The 12656-nt window shown below is 46.9% G+C and overlaps 1 protein-coding gene across 1 annotated transcript; it reads left to right on the top strand.

The window, feature by feature from the left end:
- Nucleotides 1–1687: 1687 nt before the first annotated feature.
- Nucleotides 1688–7465, top strand: LOC134387367 (procathepsin L-like). Its single transcript, XM_063109853.1, has 8 exons — nt 1688–1753; nt 2303–2522; nt 2596–2705; nt 4744–4968; nt 5442–5507; nt 5997–6090; nt 6759–6876; nt 7366–7465. The coding sequence occupies exons 1-8, from the start codon at nt 1688–1690 to the stop codon at nt 7463–7465; spliced, it is 999 nt and encodes a 332-aa protein (XP_062965923.1).
- The last annotated feature ends 5191 nt before the right edge of the window (nt 7466–12656 follow it).

The raw sequence follows: 12656 nt of genomic DNA, 5'->3' as shown, positions 1-12656 counted from the left end.
CTCTCATAAATTGTTGGTGGGACTGAAAAATGGTGCAGCCTCTATGGAAAATGGTATGGAGGTTCCTCAAACAATTGCAGATAGATCTACCATATGACCCAGCTATCCCACTGCTGGGAATATACCCAGAGGAATGGAAATCATCAAGTCGAAGGTATACCTGTTCCCCAATGTTCATCGCAGCACTCTTTACAATAGCCAAGAGTTGGAACCAGCCCAAATGTCCATCATCAGAGGAGTGGATACGGAAAATGTGGTACATCTACACAATGGAATTCTACTCAGCTATAAAAACGAATGAAATACTGCCATTTGCAACAACATGGATGGACCTTGAGAGAATTATATTAAGTGAAACAAGTCAGGCACAGAAAGAGAAATACCACATGTTCTCACTTATTGGTGGGAGCTAAAAATTAATATATAAATTCACACACAAACACACACACAAAAACGGGGGGGGGAAGAAGATATCACAACTACAATTACTTGAAGTTGATACGACAAGCAAACAGAAAAGACATTGTTGGGGGGAGGGGGAGGGAGAAGGGAGGGTGGTTTTGGTGATGGGGAGCAATAATCAGCCACAATGTATATTGACAAAATAAATTTTTTTAAAAACTTAAAATTAAAATTAAAAAAAAAAATTTCTCTCATGTCAGGAAGTTCTACTGGACAGCGCTGATGTCAGTGACAGGTTTAGAGAGCTGGAGTATCAAAATGTGGATTTGAACCCAGGGGTCTGCCTCCACAGCCCACATGCCGGACCTCTGCTTCTTTCCAGTTCCTCGTCTTCTGGTCACCAGCTACTCAGTCCCAGACTGTGCCTCCTGGATGCAGCCCCCTCTTCCCTTGCTTCTCTTCTCTCCACCACAGCCAGGAAGGCGCCCACCACCCTGTTGAGGACATTTCCATTTATCCAAATTCAAAATTCCCTCTTGCTTCCATAGGCAGAGCTTCTCAGCTCCAACAATGTTATTTCTGGGCCTTCATCATATCTGTTTGTCTCAGAATCAGAATTGGACGCTCCCAAAGCATTCCAGCACTTCACCCAAAATTGCTTTTGCAATGGTAAGAAATTTCCTCCCAGCACTTTCAGGCACTGCCTATGGAAAGTCTCAGGCATTCACATTGGTCTCTGACATGTTGCATGTAGACCAAGCCTATTGAGGCCAGGTCCAACTAATCCCTAATTCAATGTAGGGACCTTTCAAGAAATTTTATGTAAAAGCAAATAAAACCGAAACCTTCCAGAGACTAAACAATTCCTCTTATGCTAAGGAGATATTTATATGAAATCTAGAATTTCATAAAAGGCAAATGGAGAATTCTGAAGCCTTGATTTATGTTGGGGAATTACATAACTTTTGTTGTTGTTTAAAATACTTAGTATTTTTTTCTTTTGAAGGGAAAGAAGAGCATCTTTAAATCAATATTGAAGTACTGATTAATATAATGGGCTCCATAGTCTAATATTCTTATGATATTAGTGATCCCCAGACTGTCTATTTTCTGAAAGTGACCAGTAGAGTCATGAGGGCCCCTCAGTTTGCATCCTGGAGCAGAGCAGGAACTACTCCACCCGAACAGATTTCAAAGAGTGAGGGAGACATACGAATAACCTGCGTTTTAGGTTGTTCTGCGACTGCAACACGTCCTACCTGTTCAGCATGCTGGTTGCAGCGATATGTGTTACGCACACGTTGGAAGTGTGCACGATGCTCTAACTCCTCAGAAGAGTAACTTCTTAAGGGTAAAATAATCTGTATACCTAGGGGACGTTGTATCTTTGAAATGCTTTCCCGGGGTGTTTCTGTGGAACAGTGGGGAGGCTGCATAACTTCATTCGAAAGACAAGAGGTGAAGGTGTGGAAAGGTCCACCCTGAGACCAGTGACTGACAGCCGGGACTGGACCCAAGTCTCCCGGAGGCTGAGCCACGTTCTTGGCGACTCTGAGGCGCGGGTCTGCCCTCTGCCGGCGACACACAGTACGAGGACCCTCACGTTAAAAGCAAGTCTCGTCCTTCCTTGAAAATGGCATGCTCCATTTAACATTCTTTCCCTTACTTTCACAGTCTTTCTTTTTTTCAATTTTTTTTCAATTTTTTTTTCTTTTTCTTTTTCTTTTTTTTTTTTTTTTTTTTGCAACCAAGAGCGTTTTTCCTTTGGCACGTGTTCAGTAAGTCGGTCGGCTTTGCTCCCAGATTCCCGGCCTCGTAGTCCTGATTCTGAGAACGAGGCCCCTGAGCAGCGATTGTCAAAGCGGCCCAGAAGCGCCAACATCACCTGCGGTCTTGTTAGAAATGCAAACACGGCGTGGGCAGCAATGACGGCAGTTACGTCCCTGGAACGAGGCACGTCGTGGGCTGGGCGTCCGAGCGTCCGGTGGGGGCCGTACAGCCGGGCGCCATCCAGGGGGCACTGACAGCCAACCTGCAGCCACTGGGCAGCAGCCGTGGACCCCGGAGATCCCGGCGCCCCGCACCTGCCGACTGCACCTGCGCAGCTGCGGCCGTAGCAGGTGAGAGCCCAGTGGGAGTGGGGGCGGCTCGGGGTGCCAGAGCGCGAGTCTCCGGGCCGGCTGGGTGGGACAGGGCGGCTCGACCCCCAGCGGCCAGGGCACGGCTGCAGCCACCCGAGCCTGTGGGAAGACTTTGCAGAGAGCCTTCGGTTCCAGCGCTCTAGGGCGACTGTGATCAACGTTGTATGGCAGACTCTCGCTTAGCTGGGTAGTAGAGAGGATTTTGAATGGTCCCAACAGAGAGAAATGAGAAATGTGTGAGATACGGGGGGAAAGTCAGAGGTTGCCAGGGTTTCAGGGGAGGAGGCTGATAACAGGGGAGGCCCAGAGGGTTTGTAGGGAAAACAGTCTGTGTGAGACTGTAGTGGTGAATACATGACACCATGCATTTGCCACAATCCACAGAACTGTACAACACAAAGAGCCCTAATGTAGAATTTAGTTAATACTATATCGATATTGCTTCATAATTGTAACAAATGCACCACAGTCACGTAACGTGTCAATAGTAGGAGAAACTGTATGTGTGTGGGGGCGGGGAGGTGTTTGGAGCTATGGGAACTATCTGTATTTTCTGCTCATTTTATAACCGCTATAAAAATAAAGTTTATCATTTATTAAAAAAAACTTTTAAAAAATTTCTAAACCTTTCCAAAAAAAGTTTTCAATTCAAAAAGGACATGTTCAAAGATATCTGTCACCTCTGTTAAAGAAGAAACTAATCAATGACACTGTTCATGCACTGCAAGAAAGAATTTATTCGGGACTATCATGGTGAGTATAGGGACCATTGCGATGGGATCTTGCAGGGGGTAAGAGAGATTGGGCTTAGCTCCAGATGCTGCATGGGCAAGTGGGAATTTATAGCCAAGGAGCGGTGTGGGGGTCAGTGGACGGAAATGACTGAGAGGAAACCTCAGGCATAAGGGGGATTCTGGCTCCCTTAACCTAACAGGATTCATGCTGAATGATCAGACATGACCTGGGGATGGGGAAAAATAAGAAACCTAATTACATGTCCAGGATGACCAGATATTCAAGATGGGAGGTTCTTTGCTGAAACTGGGTTTTACAAGGAACTGGGCCTAGCAGAACGTTCAGAAGACTGACTAACGTGTGGCCAAGCACAGAACGTGTGCCAGCACATGGGAGGGTGTGCTGCTAGCACCAGGCTGGTCTCCGCATCTTACCACCAGCTCCTGCAGGGGGCTGTGCCCTGGGCCTCCTGGTGTTTCCTTGCTTGATCACTTCTAGGAGACAAAGCCCTGCACCTTACCTAGGAGCAATTCATGGTCACATTTTTAAGCCTACATGCTTCAGTGACAATCTCAGATATTTAAAAAGTGAAGTTTATTTTATTTACCAATTTTACAGACACACATAAAACATTCTTTTAAAAAATGTGAGACCACAAAAAAGAAATTGATCCGTATTACTGAACATCCCTAATTCCCTATATAATTCCCTCAAAAACCAAAACCAGGGAAATCTTGTCAACATAAACTTTGGAGCTTCTGCTAAATCACTGACCCCACTCTGGTGGTTTATACTTGTTTTTTTATGTCCTTTTCCCTCCCTCTCCTACCACCACCAACGTCCCCCCACCCCACCTCCCGCAGTTGCTGCCAGCCTGTCTTGGTTTCATTTCTTCAAATCAGATCTGTAGCTATGGTCCCAAGCACATCTAACCTTTATCCTCAAACCCGAGGACGTTCATAAAAAGGATAAAAATAACTCAGACAGGCACTCTTTAGGGGTTTTCTTCTAAAAAAAGAAAACTTTTGAACTTTTTTTTGTGAACTTCTTTGAAGGCACAACACTTTAGAATCGTACTTGCTTATAAAGAATTTTTAGGAGGCGCCTCGGAATAAAGTAATAAGCTGTGTGTTGCTTTGCCTACCAAGGATTTGTCACCCCTCTTCCCCTGGGTGATGGAGCCGCAAAAGATGACTCAAAGCCCATCTCTTCTGAGCAGTGAGAAGCCCCAAAGTGGTTAATCTCCCAGAACCCTCCAGAGAGAGGCATTCCTTCCATTTGGGAAATTAACCAAGAATTGGGCTTCTCTTCCTGCATTTATTCTCCAGACCAGGAAGTTACAGGAAGAGAACATAGGTGGGGTTATAGTTTAACAATATAGGCTGGTAACATTCAGTAAAACAAGCCAGATGTCCACGTCATGCTACTTGCTCTGTGGACTACAGCTTTCTAACCCCCTTCTCAGGGTGAGTGTGGTTCTTGTTGGGCTTTTAGTGCGACTGGTTCCCTAGAAGGACAGATGTTCCGGAAAACTGGCAAACTCGTCTCCCTGAGTGAGCAGAACCTGCTGGACTGTTCTCGGCCTCACGGCAATTTTGGCTGCAGTGGTGGCCTGATGGATAATGCCTTCCAGTATGTCAAGGACAACGGAGGCCTGGTCACAGAGGAGTCCTACCCGTACGAAGCAGAGGTAAATGTAGCTTATCTTATCAGTCCAGCTCTGTGTCTGGACTGTGGAGCACTTTGAGAGAGAACAGACACCTTTTTCAGAATTCACGTTTTAGATGGTAGAATCTCTGTCCGTCTACTGTGGTTACTGTCATTACAAATTACTAGCCTCTGTGCAGTCTCTGATTAGATGGTTTACCTATAGCTGTTCTTTCTTCTACGTAACATGGAGAATATACAACTATTCCATAAATAATACAAATCTCTCCATTGTGAGAAGTTTCTTATGGACAAGTCGACCTAGGGGGTCTCACTGAAGAGATATGAGCTACTGTTCAGTTTCAGATCAACTAACAGCACATCCCTCATGGGATGATTATGACAGTGTTGACTTAGAATCATAAGCTACTAATCGCTGAGTGTTTTGGTTCAAATGCATGTTCCCTAGGAGGTGGAAAGCAGTAATCAAGCCTCTATCCTCTTTAACTTTAAAAGAATGAAGTCTATAAGCAAAAGCCTGAGCATTCTGTTGCTAACGACACTGGCTTCCTGAAGATCCCTGTTGGGAAAATAGGATAATTTGGTCAGGCTCCCCTCGCCTAGGAGCCTGTTCAGGGTGGTTCGGTAAACATTGTGTGGGTGGAGTAAGTGCGCCTGCAAGGCAGCACCACTTTGGCTAGTGTTTTACTGCCTTGGGCACCCACCCTGTGTGGCCATGTTTTTTCCAGACCTGTAGCTTCCAAGGACCGTGTGGCCAGTTACCTAGCTCAGAGACCTGCGTGGAGGGGTCTGGTGACCCAGCCTGGCATGTGGAGGGTTTGTGACCCAGTCTGTGAATGGGCTTGAGGGGTCTGGGAGCTCCAGACCCAGCCTTAGCTCAACCATTGGCCCAGTCGGTGCAGGATTACTGGCAGGTAAAAGAGCCTGACAACTAGTGTGGTCACCTAGCTTTTCAATTGGCGTCACAAACAGGATGAAGAGCTAGACAATTGGCGCTATGAGGATTCCAGTCCTTAGCCATAGCCTCGCAGTAGCCTGACAATCCCTAAGTGCAAAAAGGCCCTGATGAAGGTCATGGCAGCTGTGGGGCCCATCTCTGTGGCTGTTGACACAAGCCATGACTCCTTCAAGTTCTATAAGGAAGGTAAGCATTTTTCTTTGTAGAAATTGATGCAGAAAAATTATGAAACCACCACACCATACCAGCATGGTAGACTCTGTGGTATGTAAAATCCAATGTAAATATTTGGGTGCATGGATTTCACATAGTTGTTCCTCTGTGCATGTAATATCTGTACCTGAAGTTTCCATGACACATTAGTTTAAGCATATCCCCATGAGTGTAAGTACTTCCTAACTTTTTTTAAAAAGCTACATTATTTATTGTATAGTTTAATTTACTTTAAATTCTTCCAATTGTTGAATGTGTAAAATTGTTCCAAAAATGTTTACTTCTGTAATTAAATTGGAAAAGAGACTCTTGATTCAGGTATTTTTGTATTCTGTGTTATTTCCTTAGACTGACATCCTATGAGTAGAATTACAAGATTTTAGAGTGGTCTTTTATACCTCTGGGCATATTGTTTTTTTTCTTTTCTACTAAAGGATTTATGCTAATTTATTTCTGCTCCTTTTAGAAGAGAGCTTAAATCCCTAGCTTTATAATGATAGATTCTAATTTTAAGTTTTACCTGAAATTTCTGTCATTGCATTGAATTTAGCGGTGCCTCCCTTACTTAAGTGGGGGACAGGGTGGGTTACTGTCAGGTGTCTCCTAGAGCTCTCACCCCAGCACTGATTTTACTCTTCCAGGCATTTATTTTGAACCAAACTGCAGCAGCCATGACGTGGATCATGGCGTTCTGGTGGTTGGCTACGGCTTTGAAGGAGCAGAATCAGATAACAATAAATACTGGCTGGTCAAGAACAGGTATAAATAGCCAAAAATACTTACATATGAAATTTGTAAGGGAATTCTTTACAATCAGTGTTTGGATACAGATCCACAACCCCTTAAGCACACTTCTGAAATCCCCAGAATACAGAAGTATTAATGTTTGATTATAATATTAAGATACTGTCCCACGCATGCTGGGGGTAATTAGTATGGTATTTGTACCACTGAATTTCTAAGTTCTGAACATTTTCTTAATTCTAAAACATCTGTGGCTAGAAAGACATCCTATCTTTCTTCTGTCTCTGATTTTGCAGCTGTGAAAGGTGGTGGTTTTGGAGTCAGGGATAGAAATTATGTGCAGATTCAGACTCACCGGTTTGTAAGGAATGAAGGAGGACGCCTGACCCCGATCCTGTGCGTCACGGTGGCGTCCTGTGGCACACTGTTCGAGTTAGGGGGTGGCGTTCCTAAACCAGTGTGCTTTCTGCTTTCTATGAAATGGGAAACCTGCTCTTCTTTCAGCTGGGGTGAAAAATGGGGCATGAGTGGCTACATAAAAATGGCCAAGGACCGGAACAACCACTGTGGAATCGCCTCACTAGCCAGCTACCCCCTCGTGTGAGCTGATGGACGGTGACAAGGAAGGACTTGCTGGGGACAGTGTATCCAGAGGAGGAATTTTATCTTTAAACCACCTGGCTCCTGCTGTGGGATACAACACTTGAACATCCAAGTTGTGATTTGAATTCTGTGACATTTTTACACTGGTATAATGTTACCGCTACATTAATTACTGCTATAAACCCATTTGCATTATTGAATCACTTAAATCATTGATTGATTGATTAATAAACTTAATTGCAGGTAGAGATGAGACTCCTTTCTGTTCTTAATGCACTGACTTTTTGTGTAGTTGAACCTGTAATTGGGCTCCAAGGACATAATGGAATGTGCCCTGGTACACTAGGAGAACGGGAGGGTGGCCCTCTGGCTCTTCTAGTTACAAATTCGCAGATCTTATGTCAGCCGCACACTGGCTGTGTCTGACCCGGCCCCGATTGGAGTCAAATTTGACAAATAATTCATAAGGACAAAAGAAAATTGTTTTAATAAAGACAAAATTCACTTTTTATAAAAGTGAACAGATAAATGATTTTGAGACTAGAAAATCGCCTTAGTGATCATGTTCATTTCACTCAAGAGGGTTGCAACCCAGTCAAGTGACAGGAAAAAAGTCTCAGAGCCAGTTTTTGGAGCATCTTCCCAAGTTCTGGTGAAGACCCTGTGGCAATCGTGCGGTTGAGGCAGGACAGGCACTAGTGGATTTCCAAGGCTGCTGTGTCTTTGGTCCACAGGATGAGGGATAAACTCCTCGGTTTGAGGCTGGTCTTCATAAGTGGTGCTCTGGCCTCAAAAGGTGGAAGACCTGAGAGGGGATCAGAAATGAGAGTGAGGCCCCATTCAGACCCAGCCAACTAGTCCCCAAATTATTAAAACAAATAGAATAACTTCCCACATTGTTCTGGCTAAAAGAGCACGTAGTTCCATCAGCTGTGGTTTCACGAGTCCCCTGTTCCCACTCAAGAGAACATAGAGAACAGGTGGATGTGTTCGGAGGATAGACTCCATGGTCCCTGAGGGGGAAACGAGGTGGACAACTGGGGTCTCAGCCCACAGAGCCTCCAGCAGTCTCTGTTCACATCCATCTGGATTGGAACACGCACCGTACTGGTGTGTCCTGTGGCCTTCCCTAGCAGTTGCTGAAATTTCAAGCATTTTGACCTAAAATGACAAATGTGGCATCTGGAGTGAAATTCTTTAGGTTTTGTAATAAACACAGCCAGCGTGGTAGGAAGAAGATTTGGGAGATTCCCAAGCTAAATCCCTTCTGCATGTTGAGACCTAGATTGGGTACAACTAGAATTTAAGCAGCACCTACTGTGTGCCAGTTGTCACCAGCAAGGGTGAGTCAGTCCCCACCCTCAAGGATCTGGTGCTGAGCAGGAGAGTGAGGTGGTCAGGGGGGACTTCCAGGATGAAGGGCCATCAGACCCCAGCCAAAGCTGCCAGCCTCTGAGAGAAGATGAAGACGCGGGTATCTTAGCAGAGACCAGTGCGTCAGCACCCCTGAGACAAGAGACTGTGGCTAGAGACCCTGTGAACACAGGGGACAGGGGAACCACTGTGGAGTGCAGTGGAAAGACTGCTCTGGTCATCTATTACTGCAAAACGAACTACCTGAACCTAGCACTTGAAAAAACATCTTCACATTTCCCAAGTGGATTCAGGTGTGTGATTTTCACTTTGAGGTTTCTGTTCATGCTGGAAACTTCTGTAGGTTTGACTGTTCTGCACATTTTAGTGGGCTTCCCTCACATGGCTGGTTGCAGGTGCTGGTGTCGACTTGGTATTCAGCGTGGGTTGTTGAACGGAGCACCTACAGGGGGCCTGTCCATGGTTTGGGCTCCACACAGCATGAACACAGTGGGAAGTAGACATATACGACATACATGTATATAGCCACACACACATATATGTTCTACATTGATACATTTTGTTCATGATCATCTCTGTTCGTGAATAAGTTAATGAGAAGAAATATCGCCAAGGGACATGGTCTCTTTTCTCCAGGACTACATTTGAAAATTTTCATGATTTACTTATTTAAAAGATTTGTGTTTGTGTGTGTGTATATATATACACACACACACATATACATATTTATGCGTTTAATAGTATTTATTGACCATCTCCTATGAAATGGTGCTGTGCTGGGCTTGGGGACACCAAAGTGAACCAAATGTCATAGTCCCTCCCTCTGAGGCTCACTTGCGCTGGGGGGTGAGGGGGCAGCAAGCACGGGACTGGAGAGAGATGGGCTGTCCCGACTGCAGCGCATGCCTGCTTGAGCACCCACCTGAGCTTCCAGTGTCAGCCTAAGGCATTGGTTCTCAGCTGCTGGTTTTGCCCCCAGGGGACACTTGGCAATGTCTGGAGACATTTCTGGTGCTCACAGCCGGGTTTAGGGGATGCTACTGGCACCTAGTGGGTAGAAGCCAGAGATGCTACTAAGCATCCCGCGGGGCACAGGACAGCACCCCAAAACAGAGAACTTTCCAGTCGATAATGTCAGTAGTATGGAGGTTGAGAGACACTGGTCTAGTGAGGCCCCAGGCGTGGCTCAGAGGGTGACTCAAGGAATCAGGTTTGCTGTTCGACACATTTCGGGCATCCACAGGTATCTGTGGGCCAGGACTTTAACTGTTTATTCTTGATAAACATTGAGAAAGAAGTCAAATCCCCCTTATTTTTCTTTTTTAAAAAAAGGTCACCTTACTTATTTAGAAATTTCTTCTCATCTTTTCTGCTTTTTAATTTTTAGTGATCTCTAAAATGGCAACAGAACAGCCCCCGAGTGTTCGTTTCCTCCTCGGTGGCATGGGGACAGTGACAGCTCCTGCCTCCCAGGAGTGACTCGAGGGTTAATGCAGGCAGAGCCCTGAGAACGGAGGTGGCGCGTGTCAGTAGGAGGCGCCACACATGCCAGCTGGTGTCGGCACAAGCACGGGGTGAAAAAGAAATGAGTTCATTCTGTGTGAAACTGCACCCCTGTGAGAATCTGTAATTAAAAAGTAAGCAAAGTGCCGTGGACCCTTATTTCCTTGCTTTATGTTCACCAAAACTCTTTCCATCAAAATTGTCTGTCAAACTAAGCCTTTCCTTTGGAACGCACGGTTATTACCAGGAGCTGGCATCATGGGGAGGGACTAGGTCTGTCCGTGTGAGGATGGCAAGACATGAGCTGCACTACCTAGAATTTGGCATCCAGTGACAATCTTTATTGTCTGCCTAACTGGAGAGAGGGGCTCAGGACCTGCAGTGATCGGCCCGCTGACGAGGCTGCCGAGTTGTGGTTAACGCCCGTGGGCCTGAGACATCTCCCTGTTACACTGCGAGACACCAACGCACGCTTTGTCCCCACTTCTACCTTCCTTTCCTGGACAGAGTGAAATAAGGATTCCATGGATAGAAAAACAGTGCAGACCATGCTCTTTGTCTACCCGATTTGCTTCTGCTGCCTGTGACGCTGGTTTCTCCTCCCAATGCCCCACAAAGGCACTGCCATAGCAACGGGAAAGCGCCTGCGGGGAGAGATGGCGATGTCTTCACTTGACGGGCACTGCAAGTTTGAATATTTATAATTGTCTCATGGTCTTGGCAGAGGGAATAGCGAGTGCAAAGGGCCCATGGCAGTGAAGAGTGGGGTAAACAAGAAAGGAAAAAACAAAGAAGGAGGGTGACTGGGCTCAGGCCCGAGCTCGAGCCTGGGGCTAGACAGAGACGTCGCCCGACATGTCGGGAGAGGCGGCACAGCTCTGTAGACCTTGGCAAGGGGACTGGGTTGGGTCAAGTGCATTCAGCAGGCAGGTGTGAGATCTGACTTAGGTTCTAGAAATGCCCTGTCCTGCTCAGACTAGAGAGACAGGTCAGGAGGAGATGCAGAGAGCCCTGATAGGAGGGGATCTTGGGTGCCAGGCGAGACATGATGGCATGTGGCCTGGGGTTGCCCAGCTCCTTTGCTTTGTGAGCCTTGGGCAGGAATACAGACGGAGGCTCACACCCTGTGTCAGTATTTAAAGTATGTGATTAAAAAAAAGTATGTGTGTTAAAGCTGACAGACAGGTAAATACAGTATGTCCTGCAAATACACCTCTAAGAGCACCTGCGGGTTCTGGTTCGGAATTCTGCACTCCCTGGAGCTCGGGCTGCTTTCTCCTCTGCCTGCCTGGTCTGGCCCTGCACTGCAGGAGGTGCTGCCCAGCTGTGCCACACCCCAGGCCTCCCCTGTGCGTCCCAGCCACACTGCACTCCCGGGGGACACACCCTGGAGGATATTTCAAGGCATGACCAAAATGTGGGCAGCACAGTAGCCCCACCTCTCCACTCCCCAGGGGGTGTCTGTGGCACATTCTCCCACCTGGTCCCACCAGGGAGGCCTGACCAGGCCAGGCCAGGTCTCAGGGTGGTCTACAGCTTTTTGTAAATATAGACCACCACGGATGGACTTTTGTGCCCCCGTCTCCATGTAAATCAGTATCTATTCCACCTTCTAGAGCTAGCCTAGAGCCCTTCCTCTGGTCAGAGAGCTCAGGCCACTGGGCCGAAGAAAGCCACCTTCCCGGGGAGCCACCTCTGGGCCCTGCAGCCCGTGCCCGCTGCACATCCAGTGGACACAAGTGAGACGTGCCTCCACCAACCAGGGCAAGGGGTCCAGCATGGAAGGCCGTATCAATTCACTTGTGTTCAGATTCTCCAAGGTTCACAGAGGAGGAGTCATCTGCGGGATGGGGTTAGAATCCACTAGAAAGAAGAGGACCCAGGGATATTATGCTTTTCCTTGCCTTTCAAGGTTATGGCGAATTCCACTGGTGTTGAGAGAGCAGTTTCTGGACTTCTCGTCCCAGAGACGTGAAGGTGAATGGATCAGTCTCAGCCAAGGCCAACAGCTCCTGGTGGACGGGAAAAGGGATGCGCTGGGGAGAGGTGAGACGCCCTGGCACGGGGACAGGAGGGAGGGTGGCATGGGGGACCCGTTACTCGTCTTCGACCTTTGGAATCCTTTTCTGCCTTCCCACTTGAAAAGTGAAAACGTGTGTGTGCGTGCACACGAGTGATCACCCGGAATCGAGGACAGCATAAAAGCCCAGCTGTAAATTCAGTAAAGCTCCTCAGCAGCCCGCAGTTGAGAGCAGTTATTATTTGGAAACAGCATGTGAGCTTGTGACTGAGTCTGAGACGAGCGCAGCGCCCCC

This window comes from Cynocephalus volans, chromosome 10 (genome assembly GCF_027409185.1).
Source record: "Cynocephalus volans isolate mCynVol1 chromosome 10, mCynVol1.pri, whole genome shotgun sequence".
Classification (NCBI taxonomy): Eukaryota; Metazoa; Chordata; class Mammalia; order Dermoptera; family Cynocephalidae; genus Cynocephalus; species Cynocephalus volans.
Note: the sequence above shows the minus strand (reverse complement) of the source record. Positions and strands in the feature narration are given on the sequence as shown.